Below are 17,349 nucleotides of genomic sequence, written 5' to 3'. Positions count from 1 at the left end.
ACTCTCACAGACTTGTTCAGAGATTTGAGGTCGAGTATAGGCCAGAAAGACCCATTGGGTTTCGAGACCAGAAACAGGATTGAGTAGTAACCTCTGCCTCTCTGGGACTGAGGTACCGGCACAACCACTCCTGTTCTCAGGAGGGAACCTACAACCGTTTGCAGAGCCTGCACTTTCAACGGATCCGAAGGGAGAGCAGTAGTGCAGAACTGGTGAGGGGAACGTCTCTTGAAGGAGTCAGCGTACCCGTGAGTGTCAATTTCCCATGCGTCTGAAGTGGTCGTGAGCCAGCCTGGGTGAACTGTAGAAGTCGGCCTTCCACACTGGGATCCCCCAAGGGAATGCCCGCCCCGTCATGTAGCAGGCCTGTCATATTTTGTAGCAGGCTGACGGGCTGCTCAACACTGTTTCGTCTTGGGCTTGGTGGTTTTGGGAGAACGAAATTGTCTCGGGTATTTCTGACTTATTGCTTTCCCTTGAGGCCGAAAGGAGCGAAAAGTAGTATCCTTTGCCATATGTGCATACGAATTGGTAGTTGGGAGAAAAGCTGTCTTAGCAGCTGCCAGTTCTGACACAATTTTATTTACAGTACCAGTCAAAAGTTTGGACACACCTTCTCATTCAATGGTTTTTATTTATTTTAATTATTTTATACATTGTAGATTAATACTGAAGACATAAAAACTATGAAAGAACACATATGGAATTATGTTGTAAACAAAAGTGTTAAACAAATCAAAATATGTTTTATATTTTAGATTCCTCAAAGTAGCCCCCTTTTACTTTGATGACAGCTTTGCACACTCTCACAAGCAGTTTCATGAGGTAGTCTCCTGGAATGGTTTTGAATTAACAGGTGCACCTGGTCAAGAGTCAATCTGTGGAATTACTTGTCTTCTTAATGTGTTTGAGACCATCAGTTGTGTTGTGCAGAGGTAGGGTTAGTACACAGTGGAAACTCCTAGTTGACTACTGTTGTAATCCATATTATGGCACGAACCACTGAACTCAGCAAAGAGAAACGACAGTCCATCATTACTTTAAGACATAAAGGTCAGTCAATACGGAAAATGTCAAGAACTTTGAATGTATCCTCAAGTGCAGTTGCAAAAACCATCAAACGCTATGATGAAACTGGCTCTCATGAGGACCGCCCCAGGAAAGGAAGACCAAGAGTAACCTCTGCTGCAGAGGATAAGATCATTAGAGTTACCAGCCTCAGAAACCGGTACTTAACAGCACCTCAGACTAGAGCCCACATAAAATCTTCACAGAGTTCAAGTAGCAGACAAATCTCAACATCAACTGTTCAGAGGAGACTGTGCGAAACAGGCTTTCATGGTCGAATTGCTGCGAAGAAGCCACTACTGAAGATGAACAACAACAAGAAGAGAATTGTTTGGGCCAAGAAACACAAGGAATGGACACTAGACCAGTGGAAATCTGTACTTTGGTCTGATGAGTCCAAATTTGAGATTTTTGGTTCCAACCGCCGTGTCTTTGAGAGACGCAGAGAAGGTGAGCGGATGGTTTCTGCATGTGTGGTTCCCACTGTGAAGCATGGAGGAGGAGGTGTGATGGTGTGGGGGTGCTCTGCTGGTGACACTGTTGGTGATTTATTCAAAAATTAAAGGCACACTTGACCAGCATGGCTACCACAGCATTCTGCAGCGCTGTCATCCCATCTGGTTTGCGCTTACTGGGACCATCATTTGTTTTTCAACAAGACAACGACCCCAAACACACCTCCACGCTATGTAAGGGCTATTTGACCAAGAAGGAAAGTGATGGAGTGCTGTGTCAGATGACCTGGCCTCCACAATCACCCGACCTAAACCGAATTGAGATGGTTTGGGATGAGTTGGACTGCAGAGTGAAGGAAAAGCAGCCAACAAGTGCTCAGCACATCTGGGAACTCCTTCAAGACTGTTGGAAAACCATTCCAGGAGACTACCTCATGAAGCTTATTGAGAAAATGCCAACAGGGTGCAAACCTGTCATCAAAGCAAAAGGGGGCTACTTTGAGGAATCTAAAACATATTTAGATTTTTTTTTTAACACTTTTTTGTTTACAACATAAGGGGGCATTCTCACCCGATCGCACGTTGCGCTTCGTCGCAGCCGTGCGATCGGGTCAGAACTGCACATGCCCTGCGCCCGCATTGCGCAGGTGTGTCGTTGTCCGGCGATGGCCGTTGCCGGGCAGCGACGCCGCTAGCGAAGAAAGCGGTCACAGCGGCGACTGCAATAAGATTGAAAGTAGGAAGGTGTTCCGGGGGCGTCAACTCAGCGTTTTCTGGGCGTGAAGATCCGAACGCAGGCGTGTCGAGGTGTTTGGAGGGCGGATGTCTGACTTCAATTCCCGGACCTGGCACGCTGGATTCATCGCACAGGGTAAGTAAGTCTTACCCTGGTCTTGTTATACCCAAAAAATTTTTGCATTGCAGGGCTGCATAAGCGATCGCAGCCTTGCTATGCAAAAAAACAATCCCTGGCGGCGTCTAGTTGATCGCACGGGCAGCAAAAAGTTGCTACGTGCGATCAACTCAGAATGAGCCCCATAATTCCATGTGTGTTCTTTCATAGTTTTGATGTCTTCAGTATTAATCTACAATGTAGAAAATAATTAAATATAAACCATTGAATGAGAGGGTGTGTCCAAACTTTTGACTGGTACTGCAGGTTTTCCCCAAACAAAATATCCCCAGTGAAGGGGAGGACTATCAAAGTCTTTTTGGAGTCCAGGTCCACTTTCCACGACCTCAACCCCAGTATACGGCGCACCAGGACAGACGTAGCTGACGCCTTGGTTGCCAATACTCCCGCCTCAGAAGACGCCTCTTGAATGTAATAAGAGGCGGTGGTAATATGAGACAGGTATTGTCTGGCATACCTTTTGCAGCCCAAGAGGCAGCTATAGTGGGTCTATGAATAGCCCCTGTAAGGGAATATACAGATTTTAGGCACCCTTGAACACGCTTATCTGTCGGCTCCCTCAGTGAGGTGACAGTGGTGACAGGCAGAGTGGATGACACCGCTTGGCCGGTGACAGGATAATCCACTTGTGGTAGTCTCCCATTTGTTACACAACTCTGCAGGGAGAGGGTAGCGAGCCAAGGTCAGTTTAGGAATAGGGAATTTCTTCCCTGGATAAGACCAGGGTTCCCGTCTGACGTCCACTAAATGATCAGAATGAGGTAAAACAGTTTTAACCACCTTCTACTGTTTAAACTTATCAGTTTTCTTTGCCACAGCAGTGGAATCCTCCTCATATGTGATTTGAAGGCTATGCTTAAAAGCAACCACCAGGGCAGTGACATCAATTTGTAAGGGAGAATCCTCATCAGTAACACAGGATTCAGTGTCTGACAGGACCGTATGTTCCCCCTCCTCTTCAGATGAGACACCAGAGAGGTTTGTAGACTGTGAGGAGGAAGTAGCCCACTTAGAGGGACCAGGGAGGTGGATTTCTGTGTAACCAGGGACTGGTTTAGTTGTTGAGGTTGGCTAAGCAAATGTACCGGATTAACCATGGGTACAATTTGTGTGGGTAATGGCACAGGCTGTCCCATAGGGGGCGCAAGGTGCTCCACTAGAGTACCCAGCAGGGTGGTGAATGCTGCCCCTGGAGGCTCCTGACTAATGGCAGGGGCTGCGGACTGGCTAGGAGGTGCATGACAAGCAGTACACAGACCATCATACAACAGTTCCCCCTCTGATAAATCCTTGGAGCATGCTCTGCATGATGCAGGAGCTTCCACTGATTTATTGCCCTTTCTGTTAGACATTATATATGCAACAAATGGGCTAACACAGTACGATAATTAAGCCAGACAAAAGCAAAAACCTGTGGAATAAAACAGGGTATAATATGGCTGTAACACAGTGGAAATATACTTATATTGATATATAGATAAACATTGTGTATAACTATATTGTAAGACCCAAACGCACCTAGCCCAGGGTACAGAATATAGTGACAATTATATCTGGGAAACACTGAAAATGAATCCACACAGCAGCTACAGGCACACAGTCACATGCAATGCAGAAATTATGACAATAAAGCTGCACTGGACTTGTATATACTGTATATGTCACAGCGCTGTCACAGACCGGAGGATATAGCAGAATACTCATACAATATACTCTGCATTGTACACCTTTTCTCAACTAACGCTGTCTCTAAGACATGTAGGATACGGAAGTGAATGTAAAGTCTCAGCGCTGTACAAAGGCGGCTTTACATAGAAGACCTTGCCCTGCAATCCCGGAGACCTGCTACATCTATACTGTTAAGATGGCACCCAGAGCCTCTGTGAGGGAGTGAGAGAGAGTGAGGCAGCTCCAGGGCAGGAAATCTGCAAGGAGATGGCACCCTGCGCTGGGGGAGGGGCTACAGGTCAAGCGCCGCCTCCCATATGCTGGATTTCCACCCCATGTACTGTGGAGCCTTATTAAACAGGTGTTAATACACCTAACATGTGCTCCGATTGCCCTGGTGGTTTAGTGGGGTCCCTGCCCAGAAACAGTGTCAATGCCAGCGCCGCAGTCCGTCTCCCCTGACTGCGGACGGAACACGATTTAATGGTGGGTTCCGCCTAGGAGACCCTCTTACCTCCCCGTAGCAGCCACGCGGTCCAGGGGAGCAGACTGCGACTGTGCCTAAGTCGGGACGCCTCCACCGCAGGTACCCGGGAATCAGGCCAACGGGAATCTGCGGCGCCGCTTAGGAGGTGATGGAGCTGCAGCACTGAATGTCACACTGACATACAGCGCTACCAGCCTCGTCAGAAATGTGAAGAGTCTTCTTTTGTTTAAAAGCTTACAGGGCTGCTTAGCGCAGCCCCCCTGTTCAGTGACCTGCTGCTGCGGGTACCAACTCAATCTGAACTCTCAGTGCCTGGGAGCCGGTGTTAAGGAGGAGGCCCCTATGCATCCTGGGACAGCTAAAGCTTTACCTGTTGGTGCCTCTGAATCAAGACCCACTCTACACCCTGATGTTTCCCTGTGGAAACCAATGTACCCTGCTGCAGAAAATGAATTTATTCCAGTTTGAAATAAGGCTGTAACATAACAAAATTTGGAAAAAGTGAAGCGCTGTGAATACTTTCCGGATGTACTGTAGTTCCCTTGGTATATACTAGTGAACGGTTAGACATGAATTCAATACGACAGTTGAATTTGCCGTACAGCCATGACTGTCGCTATCCGCATAGACAAAGAGAAACACCAGTAGAGTGTCCCTGAAAGGAGAGTACAGACCAGCACTCACCTCAAGCTGTTCCTTCTGAGTGAAACCTTTCACCCCTTTCCCGGTAGATGAATGACCCATGAAGGTCATAACACGAACTGTGGGCTGGTGCTGGTTGAGCATTTCTGCTATCTCCTGGACGCTATCCCGGAATGAGGAGAATATCATGATTCGAGTGTCTTTGGGTGTTTCGCTGGACGTATTCTGACCTGCAAACGAGGAGGACATTGAATATCATCCCAGTAAGATAATAACGGGTTACATTCATTTATGATCCCAAAGTCACCCTCCTGGTAACACTCCAAGCCCTCAGGGTCAGGGCCTTGTTCCCCTACTCTCTTCTCCTCCTAGCATAGGGGGTAATTCCAAGTTGATTACAGCAACAAATTTGTTAGCAGTTGGGCAAAACCATGTGCACTGCAGGGGGGGCAGATATAACATTTGCAGAGAGAGTTAGATTTGTGTGGGTTATTTTGTTTCTGTGAAGGGTAAATACTGGCTGCTTTATTTTTACACTGCAATTTAGATTTCAGTTTGAACACAACCCACCCAAATCTATCTCTCTCTGTACATGTTATATCTGCCCCCCTGCAGTGCACACGGTTTTGCCCAACTGCTAACAAATTTGCTGCTGCGATCAACTCTGAATTAGGCCCATAATTCCTGTCATCAGAGCCCTTCTGTCCACCCCCCCCCACCCACCCCCACACACAACTACTCTGATCCTGTGAGCCTACCCACTTTTTAGGTACAGGATCGGAGAATGCTGATATTCTTCCTACTCCTGCCCTCTTTGCAAATTTTCATGACTTGCTTTCAACCCCAGCAGGGAGGAGAGAGAAGGAGAGGGAACGCTTTTCAGTTTACTATAGATCAGCGGACATATCCATGCTTCCTAATAACGAATGATTCAGTGAGATGATGAATGATGCTGCTCAGAATGTGAGTGCATTACCCCTGGAAAAGCCAATATTATGGATCTAAACAAATAACTAGCATAGAGAAGACAGAGATGAGTTTATGGGGGTCCAGTAAGAAACATGGGACTTCAGGATATGGAGGTAGGCATAGAGAGAAGACCATCATCTAGGCTAATCCTGATCTGGCACACTCCAATAAATTTGTCTGGTACTGAGGCTGTCGGTTCAGGAGTAGCGTTACTGGAGCACAGTACATCCTATAGCAACCAGGAGAATGACAGTAATGAGGGCCAAACAGGGGTGCATAGTCCAGGAATATAGTAGGATAATCATATTAAGGACAGGTGTTAAGTATGATATGCAGGCGGCTGGGATCCCGGCGGTCAGCATACCAACATCGGGATCCCGGCCGCCATAATTTCAGTAGGGGGATGAGCGCAACAAAGCCCCTTGCTGGCTCAGTGGCTTGCTGCGATCGCCACAGGTTCTATTTCCACTCTATGAGTTCCACGGACACCCACGAGTGGGAATAGCCCATTAGCCGGGATTCCGGTTGTCAGCATTGTCAGTGGATGGGATTCCGGCGTCGCTATCCTGACCTCCTGGCAATGTAACCGCATACCGAGGATAGGTGAGGGTTATTGGTTACCAAGAAACCACTGAGGTATTGTGGATTGATTGATAGATCACAGGGTAGAGCTGGACAGGATGCAGTGCTCTTGGTCACTGACAAAGCTCAGGCGAGTTAAATGGGGATTTAACCCAAGATCTAAGACAGCAAAACCTGAACATGGATTCAGACGGTGGCTGAAAAGAAGGGTTTGGGACTCCTGGAGATCTATTTATCTTCAGACTTTATGATCTGAATCCCAATGGGCAGGGTGCTTATGTACTATCTAGTTGTAAGAAATACATCTGTAGTAGATATATCATATGCCGTAATACGTCAGAAAAGAAAAGAAGACACACTGATATATAATCAGAGCATTCGAAACAGATAATCAGGGCTATGTGCTTTTATTATTCTGTGAGAGACAAGATTGTTTTATATGTATTGTCTGATATGTCATTGAGAAATAGTAATTTTTTATGTATCTTAAAATTCCTTTGTTAAGGATGCACTGAATAAGTTACATAAATATGTGATCTTGTAACACTGACAATATCATCAGTAATATCCAACACTGATCAAACTTTAAGGTGTGTATGTGCACAATGACTGCATTAAGATTCAACACATGTACAGATGTATCCACTTACATCATTGCTATTTTGATCAATTTGGCCCTACATGCAAAACACGGCTAAGCAGTTTTTCATGAGCAGCGAGTGGATGGATTTTAACATTTTTGTTTGCCATAATAGAATATGTATAAAGTAACATATTAAAGAAGCAAATTAAGAAAAAATAAGATTTTACTCACCGGTAAATCTATTTCTCGTAGTCCGTAGTGGATGCTGGGACTCCGTAAGGACCACGGGGAATAGCGGCTCCGCAGGAGACTGGGCACAACTAAAGAAAGCTTTAGGACTACCTGGTGTGCACTGGCTCCTCCCACTATGACCCTCCTCCAGACCTCAGTTAGGACACTGTGCCCGGAAGAGCTGACACAATAAGGAAGGATTTTGAATCCCGGGTAAGACTCATACCAGCCACACCAATCACACCGTATAACTCGTGATACTATACCCAGTTAACAGTATGAAATATAACTGAGCCTCTCAACAGATGGCTCAACAATAACCCTTTAGTTAGGCAATAACTATATACAAGTATTGCAAACAATCCGCACTTGGGATGGGCGCCCAGCATCCACTACGGACTACGAGAAATAGATTTACCGGTGAGGAAAATTTTATTTTCTCTGACGTCCTAAGTGGATGCTGGGACTCCGTAAGGACCATGGGGATTATACCAAAGCTCCCAAACGGGCGGGAGAGTGCGGATGACTCTGCAGCACCGAATGAGCAAACTCTAGGTCCTCCTCAGCCAGGGTATCAAACTTGTAGACTCTTGCAAAAGTGTTTGAACCCGACCAAGTAACAGCTCGGCAAAATTGTAAAGCCGAGACCCCTCGGGCAGCCGCCCAAGAAGAGCCCCTTTCCTCGTGGAATGGGCTTTTACAGATTTAGGGTTCGGCAGTCCAGCCGCAGAATGTGCAAGTTGAATCGTGCTACAGATCCAGCGAGCAATAGCCTGCTTAGAAGCAGGAGCACCCAGCTTGTTGGGTGCATATCGGATAAATAGCGAGTCAGTTTTCCTGACTCCAGCCGTCCTGGAAACATATATTTTTCAGGGCCCTGACTACGTCCAGTAACTTGGAATCCTCCAAGTCCCAAGTAGCCGCAGGCACCACAATAGGTTGGTTCACATGAAACACTGATACCACCTTAGGAAGGAATTGGGAACGAGTCCTCAATTCCGCCCTATCCATATAAAAAAAACAACCAGATAAGGGCTTTTGCATGATAAAGCCGCCAATTCTGATACACGCCTGGCCGACGCCAAGGCCAACAGCATGACCACTTTCCACGTGAGGTATTTTAGCTCCACGGATTTAAGTGGCTCAACCCAATGCGACTTCAGGAAATCCAACACCACGTTGCGATCCCACGGTGCCACTGGAGGCACAAACGGGGCTGACTATGCAGCACTCCCTTAACAAAAGTCTGAACTTCAGGCAGTGAAGCCAGTTCTATTTTGGAAGAAAATCGATAGAGCCGAAATCTGGACCTTAATGGAACCCAATTTTAGGCCCATAGTCACCCACGACTGTAGGAAGTGCAGAAATCGACCTAGCTGAAATTCCTCCGTTGGGGCCTTCCTGGCCTCACAGCACGCAACATATTTCCGCCATATGCGGTGATAATGGTTTGCGCTCACTTCTTTCCTAGCTTTAATTAGCGTAGGGATAACTTCCTCCGGAATGCCCTTTTCCTTCAGGATCCGGCGTTCAACCGCCATGCCGTCAAACGCAGCCGCGGTACGTCTTGGAACAGACAGGCCCCCTGCTGCAGCAGGTCCTGTCTGAGCGGCAGAGGCCATGGGTCCTCTGAGATCATTTTTTTTGGAGTTCTGGGTACCAAGCTCTTCTTGGCCAATCCGGAACAATGAGTATAGTTCTTACTCCTCTCCTTCTTATTATTCTCATTACCCTGGGTATGAGAGGCAGAGAAGGGAACACATACACCGACTGGTACACCCACGGTGTTACCAGAGCGTCCACAGCTATCGCCTGAGGGTCCCTTGACCTGGCGCAATATCTTTTTAGCTTTTTGTTGAGGCGGGACGCCATCATGTCCACCTGTGGCCTTTCCCAACGGTGTACAATCATTTGGAAGACTTCTGGATGAAGTCCCCACTCTCCCGGGTGGAGGTCGTGTCTGCTGAGAAAGTCTGCTTCCCAGTTGTCCACTCCGGGAATGAACACTGCTGACAGTGCTAACACATGATTTTCCGCCCATCGGAGAATCCTTGTGGCTTCTGCCATCTCCACCCTGCTTCTTGTGCCGCACTGTCGGTTTACATGAGCGACCGCCGTGATGTTGTCTGACTGGATCAGCACCGACCGGTGTTGAAGCAGGGGTCTAGCCTGACTTAGGGCATTGTAAATGGCCCTTAGTTCCAGAATATTTATGTGTAGGGAAGTCTCCTGACTTGTCCATAGTCCTTGGAAGTTTCTTCCCTGTGTGACTGCCCCCCAGCCTCGAAGGCTGGCAGCCGTGGTCACCAGGACCCAGTCCTGTCTGCCGAATCTGCGGCCCTCTAGAAGATGAGCACTCTGCAGCCACCACAACAGCGACACCCTGGCCCTTGGAGACAGGGTTATCCGCCGATGCATCTGAAGATGCGACCCGGACCACTTGTCCAACAGATCCCACTGGAAGATCCTTGCATGGAACCTGCCGAATGGAATTTCTTCGTAAGAAGCTACCATCTTTCCCAGGGCTCGCGTGCATTGATGCACCGACACCTGTAGTTGTATTAGGAGGTCTCTGTCTAGAGACGACAACTCCTTGGAATTCTCCTCCGGGAGAAACCCTTTTTTCTTGTTCTGTGTCCAGAACCATACCCAGGAACAGTAGACGCGTTGTAGGAACCAGCTGCGACTTTGGAATATTCAGAATCCAGCCGTGCTGTTGTAGCACTTCCCGAGATAGTGCTATTCCGATGAACAACTGCTCCATGGACCTCGCCGTTATAAGGAGATCGTCCAAGTACGGGAAAATTATTTCGGCCATTACCTTGGTAAATACCCTCGGTGCCGGGGACAGACCAACGGCAACGTCTGGAATTGGTAATGACAAACCTGTACCACAATTTTGAGGTACTCCTGGTGAGGAGGGTAAATAGGGACATGCAGGTAAGCATCCTTGATGTCCAGTGATACCATGAAATTCTCCAGGCTTGCAATAATCGCCCTGAGCGATTCCATTTTGAACTTGAACCTTCATATATAAGTGTTCAAGGATTTCAATTTTAGAATGGGTCTCATCGAACCGTCTGGTTTCGGTACCACAAACATTTTGGAATAGTAACCCCAGCCTTGTTGAAGGAGGGGTACCTTGATTTCACCTGCTGGAAGTACAGCTTGTGAATTGCCGCCAGTACTACCTCCCTTTCTCCGAGGGCAGCAGGCAAGGCTGATGTGAGGTAACGGCGAGGGGGAGTCGCCTCGAACTCCAGCTTGTATCCCTGCGATACTACTTGCAGAACCTAGGGATCCACCTGTGGGCAAGCCCACTGGTTCCTGAAGTTCCCGAGACGCGCCCCCACCGCACCTGTCTCCACCTGTGGAGCCCCAGCATCATGCGGTGGACTCAGAGGAAGCGGGGGAAGATTTTTGATCCTGGGAACTGGCTGTCTGGTGCAGCTTTTTCCTTCTTCCCTTATCTCTGTGCAGAAAGGAAGCGCCTTTGACCCGCTTGCTTTTCTGAAGCCGAAAGGACTGTACCTGAAAATACTGTGCTTTCTTAGGCTGTGAGGAAACCTGAGGTAAAATTTTTTCTTCCCAGCTGTTGCTGTGGATACGAGGTCCCAGAGACCATCTCCAAACAATTCCTCACCCTTATAAGGCAGAATCTCCATGTGCCTTTTAACGTCAGCATCACCTGTCCACTGCCGGGTCTCTAATACCCTCCTGGCAGAATGGACATTGCCTTAATTCTGGATGCCAGCCGGCAAATATCCCTCTGTGCATCCCTCATATATAAGACGACGTCTTTAAAATGCTCTATGTTAGCAAAATATTATCTCTGTCTAGGGTATTAATATTGACAGGGTATCAGACCACGCTGCAGCAGCACTATTCATGCTGAGGCAATTGCAGGTCTCAGTATAGTACCTGAGTGTGTATATACAGACTTCAGGATAGCCTCCTGCGTTTTATCAGCAGGCTCCTTCAAAGTGGCCGTATCCTAAGACGGCAGTGCCACCTTTTTTGACAAACGTGTGAGCGCCTTATCCACCCTAAGGGATATCTCCCAACGTGACCTATCCCCTGGCGGGAAAGGGTACGCCATCAGAAACTTTTTAGAAATTACCAGTTTCTTATCGGGGGAACCCACGCTTCTTTACACACTTCATTCACTCATCTGATGGGGGAACAAAACACTGGCTGCTTTTTCTCCCCAAACATAAAACCCCTTTTATGTGGTACTTGGGTTCATGTTAGAAATGTGTAACACATTTTTCATTGCCGAGATCATGCAACAGATGTTCCTAGTGGATTGTGTATATGTCTCAATCTCGTCGACACTGGAGTCAGACTCCGCGTCGACATCTGTGTCTGCCATCTGAGGTAACGGACGTTTTTTGAGCCCCTGATGGCCTTTGAGACGCCTGGGCAGGCGCGGGCTGAGAAGCCGGCTGTCCCACAGCTGTTACGTCATCCAGCCTTTTATGTAAGGAGTTGACATTGTCGGTTAATACCTTCCACCCATCCATCCACTCTGATGTCGGCCCCACAGGGGGCGACATCCCATTTATCGGCCTCTGCTCTGCCTCCACGTAACCTTCCTCATCCAACATGTCGACACAGCCGTACCGACACACCGCACACACACAGGGAATGCTCTGACTGAGGACAGGACCCCACAAAGTCCTTTGGGGAGACAGAGAGAGAGTATGCCAGCACACACCAGAGCGCTATATAATGCAGGGATTAACACTATAACTGAGTGATTTTTCCCCCCAATAGCTGCTTGTATACACATATTGCGCCTAAATTTAGTGCCCCCCCTCTCTTTTTAACCCTTTGAGCCTGAACACTACAGGGGAGAGCCTGGGGAGCTGTCTTCCAGCTGCACTGTGAAGAAAAAATGGCACCAGTGTGCTGAGGGAGATGGCCCCGCCCCTTTTCCGGCGGACTTCTCCCGCTTTTTCTGGAATTCTGGCAGGGGTATTTTTACACCTATATAGCCTTCCTGACTATATATGGTGTAGATTTGCCAGCCAAGGTGTATTATATTGCCCTCAGGGCGCCCCTCTCCAGCGCCCTGCACCCATCAGTGACCGGAGTGTGAGGTGTGCATGAGGAGCAATGGCACACAGCTGCAGTGCTGTGCGCTACCTTGTTGAAGACAGAAGTCTTCTGCCGCCGATTTTCCGGAACACTTCTTGCTTCTGGCTCTGTAAGGGGGCCGGCGGTGCGGCTCCGGGACCGAACGATCGAGGTCGGGTCCTGTGTTCGATCCCTCTGGAGCTAATGGTGTCCAGTAGCCTAAGAAGCCCAAGCTACCACCAGTTAGGCAGGTACGCTTCTTCTCCCCTTAGTCCCTCGCTGCAGTGAGTCTGTTGCCAGGAGATCTCACTGTAAAATAAAAAACCTAAAATATACTTTCTCTCTAGGAGCTCAGGAGAGCCCCTAGTGTGCATCCAGCTCAGCCGGGCACAAGATTCTAACTGAGGTCTGGAGGAGGGTCATAGTGGGAGGAGCCAGTGCACACCAGGTAGTCCTAAAGCTTTCTTTAGTTGTGCCCAGTCTCCTGCGGAGCCGCTATTCCCCATGGTCCTTACGGAGTCCCAGCATCCACTTAGGACGTCAGAGAAATCACAGGGCATGGCTAAATCTCTGAGTCTATGGCATGGAAAACCGTGCCATACATGGCGGGATATAGCAAAGATGTATGTGGACATTTCTTGTATGGTAATAATTGATTGACTGTGTATAAATGAGAGTAGTCTGGTGGGGGCCAAATACATGACAAAGTCTACTGGACGAAACGCATAGGATGACCTCTGGCACAATGTTTGTCCTACTTGGGGGTTGTATGCTGCTGCTCGGAGAATGTTTCCAATGACTGGATCCCCAAGTTATTACCCAGCTGGACTCCAGCAGAGACCACTGGTGCTTCTACCTTCAGAATATTATAGGCAAGTGCTAGTGGTTTTATTTACATGTCAGCAGTTTTTAATCATGTTTAAATTAACTGATTGAGAACAATTACACGATGGGAGTCCTGCTCATTTGGTTATAGGATCTGTGGATCTTGTGAAGATTTGAGGTTGGAGGATGACATCTGTGACAACATACATGATTGTATGCAGTAAGTTTGTTTCTATACAGTACAATTCTTTTGTTACTTTTTAATACGATATGGGAGCTATTCTGTGTGTCCTGTTACTGTACCTACTGTAGTCATTTCCACTGTGACATTAACCATTCCGTGTAAAGTGTAGGGGTTAGATGACGATATGCAGATGTTATGCAAGCTTTCTAAAGGCCCATACACACTTGACGATGTCGCTCTGTGAGCGACATCGTCTAACGTCTCCCCCTCCCTGGCTGGCCGGTCGGCGGCCGCCTGTACGCACTGAGCGATATGACCGCTCATATCGCTCAGTGACGTCACGCCCCCGCCAGCCCTGCATGAAGGTCGTGGACGACAGTCCACATCCTTCATGCATGCCCTACCGACAGCGACGATCGTTGCCGACCCGCGGGGCCGCGCATCGGTCGTCGCTGGCGGCATACACACTTAACGATATAATGAGCGACGTCGCTCAAGGAGGGGGAAAATGAGCGACGTCGCTCATTATATCGTTAAGTGTGTATGGACCTTAAGGCTAATAACACAGAGGAGGATAAAGTCATAACAGAACGAATCAGATTACTGACAAGTCAGACAAACGACGGAGGAAGCTCAGTGTTGAAAAATGGAAGGTAACGCATATAGAACATGGTAATAATTTATTATCTTTTATTTATATGTCGCCACACAATGTACGCAGCGCCAGAGTAAACATACAAATACATTTCATGTTCGCAGGGTATTAGATCTTAAACACAATACACATCATGATGTCAAAGCATGAATTCCAATTATCACATCAGACTGAGTAGTACAGATGACCGGGGAACGGGTTGGGCAACTCTCCGAAGCTAGCAATATTCACGTCAGATGTACCCAATTTATGTGCAACCAGAGTCGCTGAAGGGGGGCGAGCAAGCAGAGCACAGGTGACAGAATGTGCTAGGTAAGAAGAGGGAGTATGGTCCTGTCCGGAAGGATTACATATTAATGGGAAGGGAAGAACTGTTGGGAGACCATGGAAAGCCATATGGTGGACATCTGGAGAAGAATAGATAAAGAAGAGAGATGGTACACTTCAAAAAAAAAAAAAAAAAAAAAAGGATTTTAAATTACCTACCCGGTAAATCCTTTTCTCGTAGTCCGTAGGGGATACTGAGAATCCATTTAGTACCATGAGGTATAGAAGGGTCCACTTGAAGCCATGGGCCCTATAGAAGTTTGATAACGTGTGCTGGCTCCTCCCTCTATGCCCCTCCTACCAGACTCAGTCTAGGAAACTGTGCCCAAGGAGATGGATATACTTTGAGAGAAGGATATAGATAAGGAAAGTGGTGAGATTACGAAACAGCACAACCAGAACAAGAGGAAAGACATGCTAACCAAACTTAGAAAAAAAACAGCAACAGCTGAACCAAACAACAGTAGTTAAACAAGCAACCATGCAGGAAGAACGAGGCACCGGGCAGGCGCCCAGTATCCTCTACGGACTACGAGAAAAGGATTTACCGGTAGGTAATTAAAATCCTATTTTCTCTTAAGTCCTAGGGGATACTGGGAATACATTTAGTACCATAGGGAAGTACCAAAGCTCCCAAACCGGGTGAGAGAGTGCTGAGGTTCCTGCAGAACTAACTGACCAAACTGAAGGTCTTCAGAGGCCAAGGTATCAAACTTGTAAAACTTGGCAAATGTGTTCGAACCCGACCAAGTAGCTGCTCGGCAGAGCTGTAATGCCGAGACAAACCGGGTAGCCGCCCAAGAGGAACCCACCGTCCTAGCAGAGTGAGCCTTTACAGATTTCGGAATCGGCAAGCCTACCGTGGAATAAGCATGCTGGTTAGTGAGCCTAATCCAGCGAGCAATTGACTGCTTTGAAGCAGGACCCAATCTTGTTAGCATCATACAGAACGAACAGCAAGTCCTATTTCCTGTGACGAGCAGTTCGCTTTACATAAACCTTCAAAGCCCTTACAACGTCCAAGGACTTTGAAGTAGCAGAGGTGTCAGTAACAACTGGACCACAATTGGCTGGTTGATGTGAAAAGCTGACACCACCTTAGGAAGGAATTGCTGACGAGTCCTAAGTGTTGGTATAGTGCGATGGATCGATACCATAGGTGTGCAGTGGGGAGCCTTAGATAAAGTATTACCTCAGGAGTTACCTTGTATACAGACAGAACGAGACTTGAGATGTATATCTCCTTTATATAGTACTGAAATAGCAGGATCAATACAACAGGTTTCAGTATCATCAGCTTATGTCTTTCTCCCTCAGAGACTCTTCTAGAATAACACATGTGAGGTAAAACAAAACAAGTACATAACATATGCAACAGACAAACACTACATCTCTGTAACTATACAGCGCCATCTGCTGCCCCTGTACGGTAACTACATGCATATAAACGAAACCATAGTCTGTTGTCCATATTTCAACACCCCTTCTCAACAGACTGGGTTTCTTCAGTTAGACCCATCTTTGACGTAAGTCTCCAATGTCTCTCTCTGGTAAGAGGCTTAGTCATGATATCAGCTGTCATATCTTCTGTTGGGCAATAGTTCAACTCTATAAGACCTTGTTCCTGTAGATCCCTCAGGAAGTGATGCTTGACATCAATGTGCTTGGTTCTTGGGTTCACTCTTTCTGTTTGCGCTAATGCAATGCATCCTTGATTATCCTCATATATCTTGATAGGTTCTTCTTGAGGCATTCCTAGGTCTGATAGTAGTTGCATTAACCATACCACTTCTTGACTTAGTGTGAATGTTCCATCACCTTCTCTTGAGATTTGCATTCCCAAGTAATGCGTTATGTAGCCGAGGTCTTTTGTTTCAAACTGACTGTTTAGTTCTTGTAGCAATTCAACTTCGTCCCCTTCTTGTTCGAAACAAACTAGCAAATCGTCCACGTAAATTAATATATAGAACCATCTTCCCTCTATCAACTTTGTATAGAGACATGGGTCTGCTTTGCTTCTGATGAATCCCTTTTCTGTCAGAACTCCATTTATCTTTGTATTCCATGCTCTTGCTGCTTGTTTAAGACCATATATACTCTTGTTCAGTTTACATACATGATCTGGGTTCTGAGAATTCACGAAGCCTGGTGGTTGTTCCATGTATATATCTTCCTTTAGTTCACCATGTAGGAAAGCCGTCTTTACATCGAAATGTTTCACTTTCATACCCTTTATGGCTGCTGTTAGGAGTAAGGTTCTAATGGTAGTGTGCTTCACAACTGGAGCAAACGTTTCATCATAATCTTCTCCAAATTTCTGTGAATATCCTTTAGCAACCAGTCTTGCCTTGTATCTTTCTATTTTTCCTTCAGAATCATACTTGACCTTAAAAGTCCATTTACATCCTATGGCCTTTTTGTCTAATGGTAGTCTGGTCAATGTCCATGTCTGATTGTCTTCCATTGATTCCATTTCTTCTTTTGCGGCTCCTAGCCATTTCTGTGCTTCTCTTTCAGAAAAATTTGCAATTTCTTCCCATGATGCAGGTTCTTGTATGTTAATGGCTTTTGCTTTGTAAGATAAACGTGTAGGTGCTTTTCCCTTGTTTTCTCTTGAAGAGCGTCTCACCCCCTCGGATGCACTCTCATGAGTGTCGCTGGTATTTGTCTTGTGTTGTACT

At 47.0% G+C, this 17,349-nt stretch overlaps 1 protein-coding gene across 1 annotated transcript in view; it reads right to left on the bottom strand.

Annotated features, from left to right (window-relative positions):
• FANCM (FA complementation group M) overlaps window positions 1-17,349 on the bottom strand; it is a 337,857-nt gene that overhangs the window by 115,626 nt on the left and 204,882 nt on the right. Inside the window, exon 9 of the mRNA XM_063947525.1 lies at window positions 5,276-5,463. Within this exon, the coding sequence (XP_063803595.1) occupies window positions 5,276-5,463 (188 nt within the window). The remainder of the gene's footprint in view (window positions 1-5,275; window positions 5,464-17,349) is intronic.

Source organism: Pseudophryne corroboree, chromosome 12 (genome assembly GCF_028390025.1).
Source record: "Pseudophryne corroboree isolate aPseCor3 chromosome 12, aPseCor3.hap2, whole genome shotgun sequence".
In the NCBI taxonomy this organism is placed as follows: domain Eukaryota; kingdom Metazoa; phylum Chordata; class Amphibia; order Anura; family Myobatrachidae; genus Pseudophryne; species Pseudophryne corroboree.
Note: the sequence above shows the minus strand (reverse complement) of the source record. Positions and strands in the feature narration are given on the sequence as shown.